Genomic DNA, 22,334 nt, shown 5'->3' on the forward strand with positions numbered 1-22,334 from the left:
GAGCCTGTAGGGCTTCTCCAGGCTGATACCTATCTTCCGCCGATAGCGGGACGTGGTGCACAGATACGCAGTATCTAATCAGAAAACTGTGCTTTTATGACTATGAAGAGAGATTATGACCTAGTCAGATTAAATTAGTAAATAGGATGGGTAAATCAAGTTGCTGTTGTAGTACATGCTTAAATGGACTACCAGACCAACTTAGTTTAGAAATATTTGCCGTCAGTAAATGGTGACAATCAGGGAGATTAACTGGAATGATTCAGCCGTGGTTGCTCTGGGTGCAGGTATCTGAGTTGGTTGGTAACTATCCGGTCACATTAAGCGTAGCAAGTGTTAACTATTAGCAACATTTGTTAGAATAACGCACTTCAACTGCGATTGGTTTCCCTCCATTTTGGGTCGTTACTTTTGAGTTCTACGTTTGACGAGCTTCGGTGAGAATGACTTTTTCAAATATTTTGAGTAATTCGTAAATAATATACTATTATATATACCTGAAAAGCTCGTTGATTAGTCTTTAACGTTCAATTAAATTTGGGAAATTATTGGCGTAGACTTAAAGCAGATCTCCAATAAGAGCAGTATGGGCCGTATTTAATACATGTGTTGTAACAATAACAGTGAGTAGTTCTCTTTACTCAGAATCTCATCTGTCATAATTAAATGTGGTTTATGATGGAGCTCATGAACACACTTCTGACGGGGAGGTTACTACAGAGAGCAGAGTTGTAGAATTTGATTCGTGTTCGTAAAATAAAAATGGAAAAAGTCGTAAGTGATTATAAGAAAGCCAAAAGGCGAGGATAGTGGTCACAAGAGGTTTTAGGGAAAGCATTAGATGCAATTGCAGATGAAATGAGCGTTAGAACGGATGCTAAGGAATTCGGGATCCCTCGACCAAATTTACTCAATCCCATTAACGAAACAGAAAATGTCACATTTGTGCATTTCGCTGATGGTTTAACGGGAATTTTTTCATTTCATTTTATATTTGTTTTGATTCCTCATTTTCTTCTTTCTGTAAATGTCAACAGACTTTTTATAATTCGTGAGCGCTATTATTTTTGTACTGAAATGAGTCATTTGCAACCAGACTACTTTGCTACAACTATATAATAACAATTATTCTGAGAGTTTCTTTTATTTTCTACATGTATAATAATTGAAGGGCATGACTATTACTTAGGAGCAATAGCTTTAATAAGGTTCACTTGATGACTAACACTTAAATACACTACTGGCCATTAAACTTGCTACACCAAGAAAAAATGCACATGATACACGGGTATTCATTAGACAAACATATTATACTAGAACTGACATGTGATTCCATTTTCACGCAATTTGGGTGCATAGATCCTGAGAAATCAGTACCTGGAACAACCGCCTCTGGCCGTAATAACGGCCTTGATACGCCTGTGCATTGAGTCAAACAGAGCTTGGATGGCGTGTACAGGTACAGCTGCCCGTTCAGCTTCAACACGATACCACAGTTCGTCAAGAGTAGTGACTGGCGTATTGTCACGAGCCAGTTGCTCGGTCACCATTGACCAGACGTTTTCAATTGGTGAGAGATCTGGAGAATGTGCTGACCAGGGCAGCAGTCGAACATTCTCTGTACCAGAAAGGCCCGTACAGGACCTTCAACATGCGGTCGTGCATTATCCTGCTGACATGTAGGGTTTCGCAGGGATCGAATGAAGGGTAGAGCCACGGTTCGTAACACATCTTAAATGTAACGTCCACTGTTCAAAGTGCCGTCAATGCGAACAAGAGCTGATCGAGACGTGTAAGCAATGGCACCCCATACCATCACGCCGGGTAATACGCCAGTATGGCGATGACGAATACACGCTTCCAATGTGCGTTCACCGCGATGTCGCCAAACACGGATGCGACCATCATCACACTGTAAACAGAACCTGTATTCATCCTAAAAATGACGTTTTGCCATTCGTGCACCCAGGTTCGTCGTTGAGTACACCATTGCAGGCGCTGCTGTCTGTGATGCAGCGTCAACGGTAACCGCAGCCATGGTCTCCGAGCTGCTGCAAACGTAGTCGAACTGTTCGTGCTGATGGTTGTTGCCTTGCGAAGGTCCCCATCTGTTGACTCAGGGATCGAGACGTGGCTGCACGATCCGTTACAGCCATGCGGATATGTTGCCTGTCATCTCGACTGCTAGTGATACGTGGCCGTTGGGATCCAGCACGGCGTTCCGTATTACCGTCTTGAACCCACCGATTCCATATTCTGCTAATAGTCAATGGATCTCGACCAACGCGAGCAGCAATGTTGTGATACGGTAAACCGCAATCGTGATAGGCTACAATCCGACCCTTATCAAAGTGGGAAACGTGATAGTACGCATTTCTCCTCTTTACACGAGGCTTCACAACAACGTTTCGCCAGGCAACGCCGGTCAACTGCTGTTTGTGTATGAGCAATCGGTTGGAAACTTTCCTCATGTCAGCACGTTGTAGGAGTCGCCACCGGCGCCAACCTTGTGTGAATGCTCTGAAAAGTTAATCATTTGCATATCACAGCATCTTCGTCCTGTCGGTTAAATTTCGCGTCTGTAGCACGTCATCTTCTTTGTGTAACAATTTTAATGGCCAGTAGTGTATTTATTCATACACAGGTAAAAATTATGAAATTTTTAATGCTCCCTTTCTTTTCTTACAGACAAATAAATAGACTTCGTAGCACTGTAGATAGCATTTCCGTAAATGCTCAGATTAGTGCGATAGATGCTGTCGAATCTTAAGCGGCTCTTAACTGATACATCTACCTTATTTAATTTTCATTGTAATTCTATACTTAGTGTAGCTTCAGTTGTAAGGGTATATTAAACTTTATTAGTTGACACGAAACAACAGAAATATGTTTAACCTAATTCTAAATGTAACGAAACTAAAGAGAAAGCCAAAGGTGAAGGATGTGGCGTCTTGAAGACAACTGCATCTTGCTCCCCAGCATAAATTATGGTCGTCGTATATGAAGAGATAAAATGGAAGTTTTGCACTATGTTCATGACTTGCTTCCTTAGTATTTTTTTTGATCAGAGCCCGTTCTGAATACTCTTATGACCACGAGAAGTCGCCACATACAGCCTGCTGTCTAATTAAGGGAAAAGCAAAGCTCCATCATCGGCGCAGTTAAGTAGAGAACCTTTTTTTTAAATATTTATTTCCTCCGTTTCTGGAAGCGAAGCTAAGTCATCTCAAATATGGACTGTCAATTACGACGAATAAGGTGACGAAACTAATGGCAACACAATACCCAGTCCCCAAATGGAGAAAATCTCCCATCCAGCCGGAATCGAACGAGGGCCCCTTGGGTTAGCAATCCGCCGCGCTTACCGCGCAGCTACTGATACGGATGAGTAGAGAGTGAACTGGACGAGGCGGCTTGTGTACAGTTTTTAGTGTCTCGACATGCCGCTGAGATATAAATCGTACGCGAACTGTTACTTTAGGACAAGGAGGGTTGTTGGCAAGGGAAGTCGTCAAAGTGGCGTTCGGCGCAACCACGTCACTGGAGCGCTCAGTTACTATTGTGAAATCCCAACCACTGAAGGAGTGACTCTTAGTGGCTGTCCAAGCTCAACGACACCACCTGATGACCGCCGTCCACCCCGAAGAAAATGCTGTTTAACAGCGCACTTTCTTTTTGGGGGTAGCTGGGAGGCTATGTCGACCCAGACACTAGTTACGAATCAGTTTGGCCTCTAGGCATCCATTACGAGCGACAGTGAAAACACCCCCACCATCCTACTCCAGCTCCATGATGCAAAAAGAAGGCGAGCAAGGGAACCCTTGAAATGGAACATGCATCAAAGGTGGCGGGTCTGAGCCGTAGTAAAGATAGTTTTGAAAAGCGCGCAGCAGCGCCTAGTGTGAAGCAGTCGCCCTCCGTTTTCTGGCGGTGGCGCCGTTGTCGCAATTGAAGGCTTCGGTGTCTCCCTCTAGCGGGAAAGGGGAAAAGTGGGCTGTTCGCTTGGGTTTAAGAAGTGGCTGTATGGGCTCTCGTAGAGAGTTGGCAGTCGGGGCATCAAGAAGCGACTTCTGTGCCGGTGCTAGAGGGACAGCACGCAGACCGTGGCATCAGCGTAAGCGACGCGAGCACCGCCTCCGTGGTATGGGGCGTTAACTGTTCGTCGCGAAAGGAATCTTCCTGAGCGTGGGTCCGCAAGGAGGCTAATTTGCAGTTCGGCCGTAGGCTGTCGACCGGCGAGGAGGTTCTGAAAATCGCCGCGCCTTCCTGCGTCCGCTGAAACTGCTGGCAGCGGGCGGCTCGACAGAGCATTTGGAGGTGCTGCGTTGGTTCAGTCCTGGGAGTCGTAACTCACCAGAAGTTGAGTATTGATTGTTAACAGATTTTATGAAGTTTAATTGAATTCAATTTACTTATTCTTTTTAATTATACCAGCCGTATGTTTTGGGGATTTCCCGCCATTCAGTCTCGTCTGCTCATCCACGGGAAGGTGGTAATATTAGAAAGGGTGGTCCGTTTGTCCCCTTTTGAGGACGAAATGGGGGGGGGGGCAGTGGCAGTCACAGTAAATCTGTGGTTCGGATTGCTTCTTTCCCCTCCCAGCTTACCTACGGGTTATTCGACCGTTACCCTCTGCCATGTCTGTGAAAGTCTAAGGAACCAATGGCTGTACTGTTTAAAATGCAAGGCACTAAGACCTTATCCATTCTCTCGCCTGCCATAACTAGCATTACTAGACTCACGTGTAAAAGGCACTCTAAGAAAGAAGAATTCCTTTTGCCTCGTGGTAGGAAGTAGTCAATTGCATAACTAATTCCTGCTCATCTGGAAGCTGTAACTTACGTAAATTTGTGTTTACGTATATTTGGCTATAATCAAGCAAGGTTGTTAATGTACGCCGTAGTGGATTTTTTATATTGTTTCTAGTAAATCTGTCAGTGTGTCAGTGTGTGTTTTTTCCTATTCAATACCTTTTAAGGCTTTTACTCAACGTGCTTATGTGATTTTACAGGTAGTTGGTTATTAGTGTGTTTTCTTGCGATACAAAGGTTTGCCATTTCATTATGGGTAGAAATTGTTGCCCTGAAGGGAGAATATTGTAAAAGTTCGCAAGTCCTACTTTGCGAGCGTGTGTGTTTGCCGTCAGTTAACTGGCAGAAATTTGTAAAATTCGTTTTTTATATATTTTGGAAATGTTAATGTTATAACTGTGAGTTAATGATGCTACACTCACTAGGGGTAGAGAAACTTAAGGGGTGTCCAAATGAAAAGGTACGAAACGTCGTAACAACTACACCAGTTGAAATTTCCAAATTCTCCTTTGGGGTAACGTCATCAGACGTCTAGAGAGGCGAATGTAGTGTAGTCACTGAAAATTCAGATCTGTGTTTGGCTAGCAACCTTGTAAACAGGGATGGAGGATTTGTTTAAACTCTGCTTGGAACCGTGCACTCTCCATTGTCAAAAAACAGAGGGACAGAGTCAATGTTACGTCACCTGCTAGTTAGTAGCCTATCACTACCGATACCTCTGACTTTGGTCATCTTTGGTGGCACTAATGTTCAGTGTGTGTGTGTGTGTGTGTGTGTGTGTTTTATCTTTCCTGGATTACTCCAAGAACCGAGGTTGTACATCGCCTGTCCGTTGCAGTTTGTGGCTTGAAAATGGCGGGATGTACTCCCGCCGAAATATCGGCGGTCGCTGTAAATATCACCTGGCTGAATTCCCGTAAGTTGTCTGAAAAATGCCAGTAAAGTAAACTCGTGATACTAAACTGAATTATGCGATAGTGACTAGCGGGCAGTGCCAGGCAGCAGACTGTGCGGTTACTCACGCGGCAGGCAGCGCGACTCGTCGGCCGAGGCGAGCAGGTTCTCGCGGCAGACGCAGCGCCTCTCGCGGCACTCGCTGTAAGCGACGCGGACGGCGCACTCGTGGTTCCTGCTGCACGCCGAGCCCAGCTTCCCGCCGCCTGCAACAGACGCCGTAACTCAGGCCACGCGCCGAGGAAACTCTCTCACTACTGCTCGTGGAGGGCATTTTCTTTTCCAGGAGCGAGGGACTTCGACCCAGCATATGCATAAAGTATGAAGAAGAGCAGATAGAAGAGGTTGACAGTCTTAAATTCCTGGGATTACAACTTGATAATAAATTCAGTTGGGAGGAGCACACCACTGAACTGCAGAAACGCGTTAACAAATCTGTATTTGCAATTCGAGTGTTAGCAGACATAGGCGATATAAAAATGAAAAAGCTTGCATACTTTGCCTACTTTCATTCCGTAATGTCATATGGTATAATATTTTGGGGTAGCTCTTCAAGGCAAACAAAATTTTTCAGAGTCCAAAAGTGTGTAATACGTATTATTTGTGGAGTAAATTCACGGACGTTCTGTAGAAACCTCTTCAAAGAACTACCACCTATCAGTATATTTACACCTTAATGAAATTTGTCCTAAATAATACATCTCTTTTTGCAACGAACAGCTCAGTTCATACATACAATACCACGAACAAAAAATATCTGCACAAGGACTTAAAAGCACTTACTTTAGTTGAAAAAGGGGTCCACTACTCAGGAACACTCATCTTCAATAATTTGCCAGCAAACACAAAAAATTTAGTTACAAATAGAGATCAGTTTAAAAGGAGCCTGAAAGACTTACTAGTCTACTCCATCGACGAATTGTTTAATAGAAACAGATGATGTATTGTATATTGAAAGGTGGCTACACTGAGCCACAGCGCCAGAGATCGCGCCAGAGAGTATTGTTCCGCCGCCTCCACTGGCAGTGCTTATAGAGAAGTAGCGGCAGGCAGTGCTGGCCGAGAAGTTGTGGTGGACACTGCTTGTCGTGAAGTCAGAGTGAGATGTGGTAGTGGAGAGTGTTGTTCCATGTTTTATGCAGTGGTTTGATGGGAGAGATAGCAGATGTTGTTCTAATGGAGATATTGTGATGGTCAGAGTCCATTTCGTCAATATATATGGAGGTAATAAACAGTATTTTCTTTTATTCCTTCAGCGTCCTGAATAATGTGTCATTACAGGTTCATTCAACAAAGCATCTGGCGTGTGTTCTTGTATTAGAGTGTAATTCTGGTTTTCTTGCGCAATTATAGTATTTCTAATTTTCTTTTATCACGTCAGTATAATTGGTATTTAAAAATTCTTGTCTTGTTGAAGAAGAACCGTGCCAGATGTGCGTTGAGTCATACTACCACATACAGAACAGCTACACTTGTGTTTGTTGTTTCGTAGGTTTTATAGTTGCTGGGGACTTAATTAATTAATTGTGCTAACAGAAATTTTCTTACATTCTTTGTTGTCATTCTAAGCAGTCAGATTGCGTACTAAAACTAGTCAGGGCCAGCCGTTTACGAGACTTGCGTAATCGGACATACAGCTACTAAAAAAAAAAAAATATATTTGCATTCTAATTTAATTAAGCCCCCATGCAATATATTCATACTATTAGTATTGTTATTTCAGCTTACAAAAAAAAATTAAAAAAATTGACATATTCCACATCCACGAGGATCCCCTCAGCACCGATTTATGGAACGAAAAATTAATCTAATTGGCCACTCGTCGCAAGTGTGGCTACTGTAGCGCTCTTGGCGTATTGTTCCCGTTTTGACAAGAAAACATTACTAACCCGACCTCATATTGTAAGAAGAGAAACGAACACTTCCAAAATATCAGCCTCAGAAATAGATCCCGCGAAAAATCTGGTCCGTAATTTTAACAGTACACAGTAAACACAGCTTTTAAACTTTCGCGGGCACTGTTTGTTTTGTCGCTCTCTCCGCCTCATTTTAGCCGCCTAACGCCCGAACGCGAAGTACTGTACAGCGATGTGAGTGAGAGATTTGTGAAATACTGTTTTGACATACTAGTAACATGCTTTGTTAATTGTGGTAAAGTGCGCGGTTTCTAACCTGTAGCTGGTGCCAGAGATCTCTTTACTTTCAACATTACGATGTTGTGATTCACAAACGCAGTTTAAACCATTGAACGAATTGTTTTGTCTGTAGAGAAGTGGCACGGTGCCATTTAATTAATAACATCGCCGTTGTGCGTTATTTTCTTTAGATCTTAAAGCTCGCACTGTAAAAGTGGAGTACATTTGCAGGAGATGCGGCATTCTTCAACGTGATTGGCATGATTAAATTTTAAATCGAAAATTGTTAATCTCATTTCATAATTATTCTTCAGTTAAACTTTTGTGTTCTGCCTTACAGCGGGTTTTGTCATGGCGGAAGCCTCGTCAGAGAGGTCCACCGCATGAGCGTCTAGGGAAGTGGTTCCAGTGGTGGTTTCCCGTTGCTTTCCACTGATGATGATGAAATGATAATGAGGACAACACAACACCCAGTCCCTGAGCGGGGAAAATCTCCGATCCAACCGGGAATCGAACCTGGGCCCCTTGGCGTAACAGACTGCCGCGCTGACCACTCAGCTATTTTTTTTATCTTATTTTGTTCTATGTTGTTCGTTGAATTTGTTCGTGGCGGACTTCGAATGATACTCGTTCAGGTTGTTAGTTGATCTGTTCACTTAGTTTTTTTTATTACAAACCCCCTGACCGAACACGCTGAGCTACCGTGCCGGCGGTAATCGGGGTGGCCATTCTTCAGTTACTTGGGTTTATTAATTTTGACCTTGAGGCGTGTATACAGGATATTAAAAGAAAGTTGACAAACTGATGTGGCGTATCTTGCATACAACAAGCATCATCAATCACATAGGGCCTGGAGGTCGCAAACGCCACGAGAGAGCACTACGGTCACGAGATCTCGTTGCTATGCAAACATGTGTGGGGAGCACGGAAAAGTGAGGTTAATTTATTGAGGTTCTAATAATTGTACCACAATGGTCTATAGCGACCTTGCCTAAAGTCAAAATATCTGTTTGCACACCTTATACCATTAGGCATAAATACATATTCTCTGTATGCGTCCCTAAATTGACGAATTAGATCGTCCAAATTAGGCTTATAGTACCACAGTTCTTCTAAAACAATAACTGCTGCAGAATAATTAATTCTATTGCCATAAAATGTTATAGCTAATTCATCAATCCTCTGTTGATTGTTGGGAACAAGGAAGGCCAGGCTCAGGTCGTCCGGATAATTTCGGATATGGTCCTAGTTGAAATAAAAGAACGCCAACGCAGACATTAGCTGTAAACAATAACTTTCATTCAGAATGTGACAGTGCCTTTCCTTTTACAAAATCTCATATAAACTCTATTTCGTACAACATATGTTAGGTATTTTACTTCACTCTGAACATTATCTGTCTTCTCAGGTTCATCACCAGCAATTTGAAGACCAATATAAAATGGATTAGTACCTTGAAAAAGGCCGATTTTTAACTTTACATTCTTTTTCCAAATCTGTCCACGATTTAACTTTAGATATATCTGCACTAGTCTCCGGTTTAGAATATGTTACAAACTTAAACCTATTCCTCCTGGTATATTTACGCCATGGAACACCTGCTGAACGCTCAGGATTTAGGTCAAATGCACCGATTTTATTGCTACATGCTATACGCACTTTCTCTAGTGCGCCCTGATCTTCGAATATTTTCGTGTTAGCTCTTTCATCCAAAGTTAGTCGCTCAATCCTAACATTAATTCTATAAACATATGTTACAACCTCACTCGCACCGTGAAAGCGGTGGGAATAACATGGCTATCTGGACGTATCGCGAAATAGCTGAGATGCGTTTGATATACAGCGCGGTCAACTGCATTGGACGGAAAGACGTGCGATTGTATCGTGCAAAAAAATCTCGATAGAAAGTGCCGTGCCACACATATTCGACACACTGCATCGCCCACTGTGCGAAACCGTCTCGTTCCATGTGCACAAGTTGGCTGCTGCTGCTCGCCAACGAACAACACGGACAGTTGCCGTGGAAGAAAGCGTTCTGGAAAGGGTGCAGCGTTCGCCGTCAACGAGTACACGGGGTGTATCCCGCGCCGCTGATATCCCCCAACCGTCTGTCTGGCGCATTATACACGACGAAGTACTACATCCGTTTCATTTCCAAAGCGTCCAGGCCGGCTGCGGTGGTCTAGCGGTTCTGGCGCTGCAGTCCGAAACCGCGGGACTGCTACGGTCGCAGGATCGAATCCTGCCTCGGGCATGGGTGTGTGTGATGTCCTTAGGTTAGTTAGGTTTAAGTAGTTCTAAGTTCTAGGGGACTTATGACCTAAGATTTTGAGTCCCATAGTGCTCAGAGCCATTTGAACCATTTGAACCAAAGCGTCTAGGCTTTGCAATCGGCGGACTACGAGGTGCATTCAAGTTCTAAGGCCTCCGATTTTTTTTCTCCGGACTGGAAAGAGATAGAAACATGCGCATTGTTTTAAAATGAGGCCACGTTCATTGTCAATACGTCCCAGAGATGGCAGCAATGTACGGTAGATGGAATTTTACCGCCAGCGGCGAGAATGAGAACTGTTTTAAATACTTAAAATGGCGACGTTTTCCTTACTTGAACAGCGTGCAATCATTCGTTTTCTGAATTTGCGTGGTGTGAAACCAATTGAAATTCATCGACAGTTGAAGGAGACATGTGGTGATGGAGTTATGGATGTGTCTAAAGTGCGTTCGTGGGTGCGACAGTTTAATGAATGCAGAACATCGTGTGACAACAAACCGAAACAACCTCGGGCTCGCACAAGCCGGTCTGACGACATGATCGAGAAAGTGGAGATAATTGTTTTGGGGGATCGCCGAATGACTGTTGAACAGATCGCCTCCAGAGTTGGCATTTCTGTGGGTTCTGTGCACACAATCCTGCATGACGACCTGAAAATGCGAAAAGTGTCATCCAGGTGGGTGCCACGAATGCTGACAGACGACCACATGGCTGCCCGTGTGGCATGTTGCCGAGCAATGTTGACGCGCAACGACAGCACGAATGGGACTTTCTTTTCGTCAGTTGTGACAATGGATGAGACGTGGATGCCATTTTTCAATCCAGAAACAAAGCGCCAGTCAGCTTAATGGAAGCACACAGATTCACCGCCACCAAAAAAATTTCGGGTAACTGCCAGTGCTGAAAAAATGATGGTGTCCATGTTCTGGGACAGCGAGGGCGTAATCCTTACCCATTGCGTTCCAAAGGGCACTACGGTAACAGGTGCATCCTACGAAAATGTTTTGAAGAACAAATTCCTTCCTGCACTGCAACAAAAACGTCCGGGAAGGGCTGCACGTGTGCTTTTTCACCAAGACAACGCACCCGCACATCGAGCTAACGTTACGCAACAGTTTCTTCGTGATAACAACTTTGAAGTGATTCCTCATGCTCCCTACTCACCTGACCTGGCTCCTAGTGACTTTTGGCTTTTTCCAACAATGAAAGACACTCTCCCTGGCCGCACATTCACCAGCCGTGCTGCTATTGCCTCAGCGATTTTCCAGTGGTCAAAACAGACTCCTAAAGAAGCCTTCGCCGCTGCCATGGAATCATGGCATCAGCGTTGTGAAAAATGTGTACGTCTGCAGGGCGATTACGTCGAGAAGTAACGCCAGTTTCATCGATTTCGGGTGAGTAGTTAATTGGAAAAAAAATCGGAGGCCTTAGAACTAGAATGCACCTCGTACAACAAGCACATGGGACATAAAAGTTTTCTGGGTATGGTACCGCGTTATGACGAGGTACCACACCCAGAAAACTTTTATGTCGACTGGCTCTGGCCTCGGAAGCCTACGCAGTTATATAAGCACATGGGACTTCCACGACAGTTTCTGCAGGAGTCTTCTGCAGACAGAAGCTCCACAGCGTGTGTCCTCCTCACCGATGAGGCTGCGTCCTCCCTAGAGGGTGTGATCAAAGTTCACAGGCTGCCTGAGTGGGCGGGTGTGAACTACACTTATACATACGTCACAACGCAAATTTATCGTTATCGTGTAGGCTGGCGGTGACTGTTTAATTGGGCCGTACATTCTCCCGGACCGACTTGACGGTCTTGCGAGAGGGTCTGCCTGGAACGCTGAACGATGTTCCCATGCCTCTTCGTCGCCGCATTCGATTTCAGCCCGACGGAGCCCCAGAGCAAACAAGTGAGAGCACATGTGCAGGCAACCTTTCCCGACCGTTGGAATGGCCGCAGTGGGGCCAGTCGCATGGCCACCACGATTACCCGATCTTTCTCCAATCGATTCTTTCCTGTGGAGTTATCAGAAGAGCCTTGTGTATGAAACACTTGTTACATAGCCGGAGGGCCCAGTGGACGGGATTGTTGCTGCAGCAGGATGTCTTCTAGACAGACAAGGTATCTTTGAAAGGGTCGATATCAGGCGTGTATTGATGCATCTGTACAAAACTTTGAGCATCTCCTGTAGTGGAAGTCCATTTGCAGCACGTGATTAAATAACTGTGAAGCCTAGAATGAGAATTTCTCCGTGCAGTGGAGTGTGCGCTGATATGGAATTTCCTAGCAGATTAAAACTGTGTGCCGGACCGAGACTCGAACTCGGGCGATTGCTCTACCGTCTGAGCTATTCAATCACGACCCACCTCACCGCTTTACTTCTACCAGTACCTCGTCTCCTACCTTCCAAACTTCACAGAAGCTCTCCTGCGTAACTTGCAGAACTATAGCACTCCTGGAAGAAAGGCTGTGAGGATGCCCAAGGACACTCAAGCGCAGGTAATACATCATCGTAATCTAGTGTTCTCTGACCGATGAACTGTTAATTAATAATCTTCGTCTACCTAAACGCTCATAAATAATATTAGATAAACAAAATAATCCAGAACATAAACCGTGACCAACCATTAAAGAAAGTGAACCTATACAGTTTACATTCATTGACTTCCAAGGTAACGTATTAGGTGTTTGGATGTTAGCTATGAAAAGTGAAGTCTAAAGAGAAAAAGCAAATACAAGATACGACTTAGGTAGTCGCAATGTGGAAAGTGTTACACTCAAAATTGCACCAAGACGTCCCCACTCACGTGACGTTGCGCAGGGCACTATAAAGATGTATGCCACAGCTGATGGATTTTTGAAGTTTTAATTTTAACTATTTTGACTTTTAGTGTGCTTTTGATTTAATAAATTACTTCATAAAATTTTATGTACTTTTATTGGTTCTGTGGTGTGTTTTCTCGACAGCTTTCAAATACCTAAAATTGCTTGTACACTACATTTGGAAACTTGCTGTCATGATCTTTTAAAGTTGAAATTGTGTTCTTATTAACCATTTATCGTTACTCCTGAAACATCCTGCGTGTGGTCGCATATCGAAGAAGTTACCATAATCGCGATAAGAAAAATAAAATCACTGGATAAGGTGTTGAAGACAAGTGCAAAACTCATCCAATTTTAAGACGCATTTCAGACAATCGTTCGTAAGCATCTGGTGTATTCCACACATTTTTAGAATTCCTATACGTGTCCGTCATCGGTTTTCGAGTCTTATAAGAAAACTTGACGTTGAGGCACGACTAGCGCATTCACATCCACAACATACAACCTGCTAGAGCAGACAGACCTGCTGTAGCTTGAAGTGCTCGCTGAGACGTCATTCATTCACGGCACGGCTCACCACAAGCGTACACGATACGCATTTATTTAAAATACGAGGGGTGTTCAATAAGTAATGCAACATTTTTTTTTCTGAAAGCAGATCGGTTTTATTCAGTTTTCCAATACAACGTCTTTTCCACTCTTTAGGCTACAAAACTCTATTTTTCAACATACTCTCCAATGTGATGATCTGACGCCACCTTACTGGGAGGCTCTGTATTCCAACATTGTATCATTCTACTGGTCGATGTCGGAGCCAACGTCTTACTGCATCAGCAACCTCCCCAGTCGTGCAGCGAGGTATTTGATTGTGAGCCGTCGATATCCTCGAATGAGAGTGTCCGCACGTTCCAACATTGCACGAGTCACAGCTGTGTGCGGTCGATCGACACGCTGGAAATGGGACAGGTATGCGCGACCTAGTTGCGATGATGACAGTCGCTGCGCCCAACGACTCACCGTGCTTTTGTTCACTCCTAGGTCTCCGTAGACATCCTGCAAGCGCCTATGAATATCTACCATGTTCCGGTTTTCCGTCAGAAGAAACTCAATGAGAGCTCTCTACCTGGAACACAACTCCATTGCAGAGGCCAATTTGAAGGCTACGTATAGTGCCGCGACATATCGGATCTTCGTGAAATCGTAGAGGCTGAAGCGGTAATATTCCCCGATGTCCCATAACAAATTCTGCATTTTTTCAAGCGAATAATATGTTTTGCATTCCATATTGAGTGCACCTCGTATATTGCCATTTAGATATACATCCATTCTCAGAATTTTTAGCTGCTCTATATACAATGCTGGTCATTAAAACTGTAAGTACAGGAAAGAGAAAAAAAGGGGATTTCACTTATTTTATGTACGCAGAATGTGAGGAAGACTACGTAATTAAATTTGTGGATAATTCGGTGATTTACAGAGTCTGAAATTTAATAGACAGAGCTGCCACCTCTGGCAGCAACAACTGCTCTAACCCGGTTGGGGTGCTGGTCACGGCAACAATCGAATCGCTTCGGTACAGAGTTAGGACAGGACAACTCGGGCAACAAATGGCCTTACGTCATCTCGTTGAAATAAAACGTCACGGATACCCCGAATGTGGGGCAGAACCACATGCGTTAACACGTCATAAATGTAACGGCTGCTGTCCAAATTACCGGCCGTGCGAATCAGAGGTGACAATGTGGTATACGTAATGGCACACGTACCATCATTCCCGGTGCTCGACCCATAATACGATGGCGAATGCAGTCTGGCCAAGTTCGTTCTCAGCGTAGTCACCAAGCACGGATACATCGATTGTGATGCTGTACACAGAAGCAGGACTGGTCAGCGTCCAGTGTTGTCGTGAAGCGCACCACTGTCGGTGCTGCCACTACAGGAGAAACCGCAACAGTAGTCGCCGTGCTCCAGAGGTCATCGCACTGTCCATGTAATTACTTCTCTACTTACAAACTAGTCATTTTGGTGACTCTGTTCTCTCTATTGCTTGTCACGTGAAGCCGTTGAGATTCTGCGCAGTGTTGAGTGTGGGCCGAACCCATCGATTTGATGTTGACGTGCGTGACGCCTCTAATTAGTGGTACAAGTAATTACCGTTATATACGCTTAACGAAGAATATTTATCACAAGTAGGGTATTAAAACTTTATATTTCGCGGTGACATATAAAGATTTCATGAGCTAGTACATGAAGGAAAGGTGCCATGTCATCTCTCTTTTATTGCTTGTCTTTTTGATCTGGTCGTTTAGTTCTTGTCTTGCCTTGCGCTCGTGGCTCTGTACGCCATTCGATCTATAGAGGCTTACCGTTAAATAATTATTATCAATGTTGAGTTTTAAAAATTTCTTCTTGCTTTGAAACGGAAACCTTTACCTCTTCTTACCCTTTACGTAAATGTGGCCAATATGGGTGAAAGCTCGTGTGGTATTTTAATATAATTCCGAAACTGGCTTAAAATTAGTTTTCTTTCATTTCTCGCCCTCTACACTCTGAACAACCAGCATTTTAAAGTTATTTACCAAGTCGTATTTTCAATTAACACAGCACGGTTACCTCTGATTGTTGAAAATTTATCTTTACGTAAAAACGACACTTGGATAAGCATGTATTAACTTTGGCTTGAGCCTGACGAAGTAATATTTCAGAATTAAAAGAATTTTCAGTTTATTTCGAATCAGAAGGAAAAAAATATTTAATATCCACACTGGAGATAGCTTTTCGCAACAGTAAAATATGTTTATGATCTCAGAATAATAATTTCCAATATCACAATATTATCACTTAACTTAAAGGATGTATTTGAAGTGCAATTTCCATTATTAAATGTAGGGAGAGAAGTTCATAATAACAAAAGGCATTTATTCTTGCAGTACCAATATTTGTTTAGAGAGATATTCTCTCAATTTCCCGTAATGAAATCACTCAAGCCGTAAGAAAGCACAGCACAGGTAGGGTCTACTTTACGTGATAGTGGTGGAATCCCGACCAACGCTCAACAATAAACGCCGGCCGCGGTGACCGAGCGGTTCTAGGCGCTTCAGTCCGGAACCGCGCAACTGCTACTGCCGCAGGTTCGAATCTTGCGTCGGGCATGGATGTGTGTGATGTCCTTAGATTAGTTAGGTTTAAGTAGTTCGAAGTTCTAGGGGACTGATGACCTCAGATGTTAAGTCCCATAGTGCTTAGAGTCAATTGAACCATTTGAATCAATAATAAACCGCAGTGTCGGTAAGGCTTGCTGGTACATGCTTCCCCTTCGCACACGAGGCAAAATACGACCTTATCACATACACCATTCAAATACGATTTTTGAATGAGATGCCGGCTGCGTAACATTTCCTCTGATACATACGTAATGTAAAAGATCTCAACTCCTGCCTGCTTTATGCGGTCACATTGAAATGCGAATCATTTACAATGAGGTGACAAAGGTCATAGGATAGCGTTATGCGGACATACAGATGGCGGTAGCATCGTGCACACAAGGTATAAAAGAACAGTGCAATGGCGGAGCTATCGTTTGTTCTCATGCGAAAACGTTTCCTACGTGGTTGTGGCCGCACGACGGGAATCAACAGACTTTGAACGTCCAATGATAGCTCGAGCTAGAGGCATGGGACAGTCCATTTCGGAAATCGTTCGGAAATTCAATATTCCGAGATCCACAGTGTCAAGAATGTGCCGAGAGTATCTAATTTAAGGAGTTTCCCCTTGCGTGCAGTGACTGCTAGTGAGATATGAGTGAACAGTGTGGCATTACTTTATTTAGTAAGTTATTTGTAACAAAAGTATTGTATACCAGGAGTAAAATCTAATGATTGTCTCTTAACTAGAAGTCCGTAAATATATGGGTATACGAATTAACGTATTTTCAATTGGTCTAAACTTGTAAATACTTTGACATGTCCTATATCCTCGTAAAAAGAGATCTACAGAGGAATAAACCTATTACTGGTGCTACTACTAGTACTACTACTACTACTACTACCGCAGACAACACAGTGGCCAACGGCCCTCAGTTGACGACCGAGAGCAGCTGCGATTGCTTAGAGATGCCAGCATTAACAAACGAACAACAATGCGTGAAATAACAGCAAAAATCAATGTGAGATGCACGACGAACATACCCGTTAGGGCAGTGCGGCGAAATTTGGCATTAATGGGCTATGACAGCAGGCGACCGACGCGCCTGTAGCGCCTGTCCTGGGCTCGTGAACATATCGATTGTCCCTAGACCATTGGAAATCCTTGACCTGGTCAGATGAGTCCCGATTTCAATTGTTAAGGGCTGCTGGTAGGATTAGAGAGTGGCACAGACCCCACGACTCCAAGGCACTGAGTAAACTAGTGGTGGCTCCATAATGGTATGGTATGGTCTGTGTTTACATGGAATGGACTGAATCCTATGGTCCAATTGAACTGATCAATGACTGTAAATGGTTATGTTCGGCTACTTGGAGACCATTTGCAACCACTCATGGACTTCATTGTTGCAAAGAACGATGGAAGTCCTATGAATGACAATGCGCCATGTGGCCGGGCCACAATTGCTCACGATTGGTTTGAAGAACGTTCTGGACAATTCGAGCCAATGATTTGGCCAACCAGATCACCCGACAAGAATCACATCGAACATTTATAGAAAGTAATCGGAGGTCAGTTCGTGCATTATTTTCGCAATTATTGACAGCTGTACAGTAAAGGCGGAAGGGTCTGCCAAAGACTTGTTGAGTCCACGCCACGTCGAGTTGCTGGACTTCACCCGGCAAAATGTGGTGGGACACGGTGTTAGAGGGTATCCCATGACTTTTCTCACCTCAGTGTACATACCCAAGTATTTGCTATAATTCATACAAATTTGATGTTTGTTGCATGCTACTGGCCAGCAGGGTCTAGCAACCGCCACAGGGTGGGGAGGTCAGGCTGTGGCGTGGGAGACAGCGGCGGCCGGCAGCGTATGAGCTCCGCAGACGCCGCCGCCGTCACCGTCGCCTCCGCTTGGTAACCGCGCCACGCCACACACTTCCTCATCAGGCACCGGATGGCGACGTGTGATTCGCTTAGCTCACCAACAGCCTTCTGAGACTCAGCTGACGGCTAAATGTTCTACAGCATTACGCCAGGCAAACGGCAGTTCACTGCGTGCTCATGCTACTCACGGCCAAACGTAACACCATCTCTCGCGTTTTCAACAAACATTTGTTACAATAATTAACAAATAAAAATAAATGCCGTGTGGCTAGGGCCTCCCATCAGGTAGACCGTTCGCCGGGTACAAGTCTTTCGATTTGACGCCACTTCGGCGACTTGCGCGTCGTTAGGGATGAAATGAAGCTGATTAGGACAACACAACATCCAGTTCCTGTGCGGAGAAAATATCCGACCCAGCCGTGAATCGAACCCGAACCCTTAGGATTGATATTCTGTTGCGCTGACCACTCAGCTAGCGGGGGCGGACAATTAATAAATAAAAGCCGTTGACTTAACGTCCTAAGTATATACGAACCCTCATTTTCTTCACCTAAAAATGTGGGAACAAAAAAAAGCTTATTTATTCATTACCCCATTCGAGATGTAAATATCCCCTCTGCCGTGAGATGTGGGTGGAAGTGAACATTCAAAACAGAAGAATGTCTGGATAACGGAGTTACAGTTTAACGTCCCATCGCTATACAGTTCGACAGATGGACCATTGCTTCAATTGCTAAAATATTACTAAGGTAATCTCTGCAATCATCTAAAGGTTTAGCGGAGACCACTGAAACCTACGTAAAGATAACAGGACGAGGGTGCAAAATTATTCGTCCCTAGTGAGATTCCAGGGTTCAGAATGCAGTAGACAGTGTTGTATCTATAGCCTGTCCCCGATGTTAATCTGTATATTGACAAAGCAAAAAAGGAAATTAAGGAGAAATTCGGTAATGTAGTCACAATTTAGGGAGAAGAAATAGTAGATTTAAGATTTGCCGACTACATGTAATTCTGTCACATACGACAGCGGACCAGGAAGATCAGTTTAAAAAAATCGTTCAAATGGCTCTGAGCACTATGGGACTTAACATCTGAGGTCATCACTCCCATAGTACTTAGAACTACTTAAACCTAACTAACCTAAGGACATCACACACATCCTTTCCCGAGGCAGGATTCGAACCTGCGTCCGTATCGGTCGCGCGGTTCCAGAATGAAGCGCATAGAACCGCTCGGCCACACCGGCCGGCTAGGTCAGTTACACGGAATGAATTGTGCCTCGAAGAGAGATTATAAAATGAACATAAAAAAGTAAAACAAGGGTAGTAAAATTAGGTCGTGTAGTGTCAAGAAAATTAAATTTGGAAATGAGACATTTAAACAACCAAAGACGTATTGCTATACGAGCAGCAAAATAACTGACAATGGCCAAAGTAAGAAAATATAAAACGCAGTCGAGTAGCGACAAGTAAAACTTTGCAGAAAAAGAGAAATATGGTAACATCTAATATCAGTTTATATATTAGGAAGCGTTTTCTGAAAATATTTGTCTGGAGAGTAGCCTTATGTGGAAGTGAATCGCGCATGAACAATAGTAGAGACTACAAGAAAATACACTCCTGGAAATTGAAATAAGAACACCGTGAATTCATTGTCCCAGGAAGGGGAAACTTTATTGACACATTCCTGGGGTCAGATACATCACATGATCACACTGACAGAACCACAGGCACATAGACACAGGCAACAGAGCATGCACAATGTCGGCACTAGTACAGTGTATATCCACCTTTCGCAGCAATGCAGGCTGCTATTCTCCCATGGAGACGATCTTAGAGATGCTGGATGTAGTCCTGTGGAACGGCTTGCCATGCCATTTCCACCTGGCGCCTCAGTTGGACCAGCGTTCGTGCTGGACGTACAGACCGCGTGAGACGACGCTTCATCCAGTCCCAAACATGCTCAATGGGGGACAGATCCGGAGATCTTGCTGGCCAGGGTAGTTGACTTACACCTTCTAGAGCACGTTGAGTGGCACGGGATACATGCGGACGTGCATTGTCCTGTTGGAACAGCAAGTTCCCTTGCCGGTCTAGAGCCGGCCGAAGTGGCCGTGCGGTTAAAGGCGCTGCAGTCTGGAACCACAAGACCGCTACGGTCGCAGGTTCGAATCCTGCCTCGGGCATGGATGTTTGTGATGTCCTTAGGTTAGTTAGGTTAGTTCTAAGTTCTAGGGGACTAATGACCTCAGCAGTTGAGTCCCATAGTGCTCAGAGCCATTTGAACCATTTGAACCTTGCCGGTCTAGGAATGGTAGAACGATGGGTTCGATGACGGTTTGGATGTACCGTGCACTATTCAGTGTCCCCTCGACGATCACCAGTGGTGTACGGCCAGTGTAGGAGATCGCTCCCCACAGCATGATGCCGGGTGTTGGCCCTGTGTGCCTCGGTCGTATGCAGTCCTGATTGTGGCGCTCACCTGCACGGCGCCAAACACGCATACGACCATCATTGGCACCAAGGCAGAAGCGACTCTCATCGCTGAAGACGACACGTCTCCATTCGTCCCTCCATTCACGCCTGTCGCGACACCACTGGAGGCGGGCTGCACGATGTTAGGGCGTGAGCGGAAGACGGCCTAACGGTGTGCGGGACCGTAGCCCAGCTTCATGGAGACGGTTGCGAATGGTCCTCGCCGATACCCCAGGAGCAACAGTGTCCCTAATTTGCTGGGAAGTGGCGGTGCGGTCCCCTACGGCACTGCGTAGGATCCTACGGTCTTGGCGTGCATCCGTGCGTCGCTGCGGTCAGGTCCCAGGTCGACGGGCACGTGCACCTTCCGCCGACCACTGGCGACAACATCGATGTGCTGTGGAGACCTCACGCCCCACGTGTTGAGCAATTCGGCGGTACGTCCACCCGGCCTCCCGCATGCCCACTATACGCCCTCGCTCAAAGTCCGTCAACTGCACATACGGTTCATGTCCACGCTGTCGCGGCATGCTACCAGTGTTAAAGACTGCGATGGAGCTCCGTATGCCACGGCAAACTGGCTGACACTGACGGCGGCGGTGCACAAATGCTGCGCAGCTAGCGCCATTCGACGGCCAACACCGCGGTTCCTGGTGTGTCCGCTGTGCCGTGCGTGTGATCGTTGCTTGTACAGCCCTCTCGCAGTGTCCGGAGCAAGTATGGTGTGTCTGACACACCGGTGTCAATGTGTTCTTTTTTCCATTTCCAGGAGTGTAGCTTTCGAAACGTGGTGATGTAAACGGCTACTGTGGATTAAGTTGGTAAATAGGATAAAGAACTAACTGTACAGCAGCAACAACAACAATATTAATCGCCAGAACAACTATTTTTACTCTGCGTGCTACGTCTATGATCGTATGTAATTCGAAAGCGGTTTAGGATACCACACTCTGTAAAATGTCTTCATTATTTGATAAAATGTGGTGTATCATATTTGTTCCTTGCGAAGGCCTTTCACTATATGTTTATTTTTGGAAGAATGTGTTAACGATAAACACACTAGTCTTTTCAGTAAATTCACCTAACTCATTACCTCGGCCATTTATGGTACGATAATCGCCATTATTATTTCTTATTTTCACGTCAACATCTCCGATAATGATCATGCAACGTGATTAGATTTCATTTTTGTATCACAGAAGCCGATACATAAAACATCGATGTATGGGCTTTTATACAAATTGGTTGTCACGGAGAGTATGTCCCAGGGTGGTCCAAAAACAGTGACGAGCTCTACCAGCGCTTCCTCAAGACGGGCGACAAAGAACTGGCCAATGACCTTCTCCACAGTCTTGATACTGCAAGACAACGTAAATGGACAGAAGCAATGGAGAGCCTGAATTTCCAGACTTCAAGCCGACAAGCATGGACCCTGTTAAGGAAATTAGGAAGTGGAGCACCTATTCAAAGACAGACAGCAAACGTCTCCCCAAACACCATGGCATCTCATATAGTGGCCACGTCCAGAGCCCCTAGTGACAGAGCACACACGATCAAGATAAAACGAGAACTCAGGAATCTGAGGAATAAGGCGACAGAAACTGAATACGCTCTCCCTTTCTCACTCGAAGAAATAGAAACAGCACTCAAAGAGGTCAAGCCAGGGAAAGCACCAGGACTCGACAGCATTAACCCAGAACTCCTGATACACTGCGGTAAATACACAAAACTCTGGCTGGCGAGATTCTTCACCGACATCATCCAAACCGGTAATGTGCCTAGTGACCTCAAAAGATCGAAAATAATAGCCATCTTAAAACCAGGGAAACCAAC

General features: G+C 44.7%; 1 protein-coding gene across 1 annotated transcript in view; it reads right to left on the minus strand.

The window, feature by feature from the left end:
• Window positions 1-22,334, minus strand: part of LOC126187616 (uncharacterized protein ZC84.1-like) — a 127,903-nt gene that overhangs the window by 22,274 nt on the left and 83,295 nt on the right. Inside the window, exon 2 of the mRNA XM_049928813.1 lies at window positions 5,834-5,971. Within this exon, the coding sequence (XP_049784770.1) occupies window positions 5,834-5,971 (138 nt within the window). The remainder of the gene's footprint in view (window positions 1-5,833; window positions 5,972-22,334) is intronic.

The sequence above is a fragment of the Schistocerca cancellata genome, chromosome 1, assembly GCF_023864275.1.
Source record: "Schistocerca cancellata isolate TAMUIC-IGC-003103 chromosome 1, iqSchCanc2.1, whole genome shotgun sequence".
NCBI classification, from domain to species: Eukaryota; Metazoa; Arthropoda; class Insecta; order Orthoptera; family Acrididae; genus Schistocerca; species Schistocerca cancellata.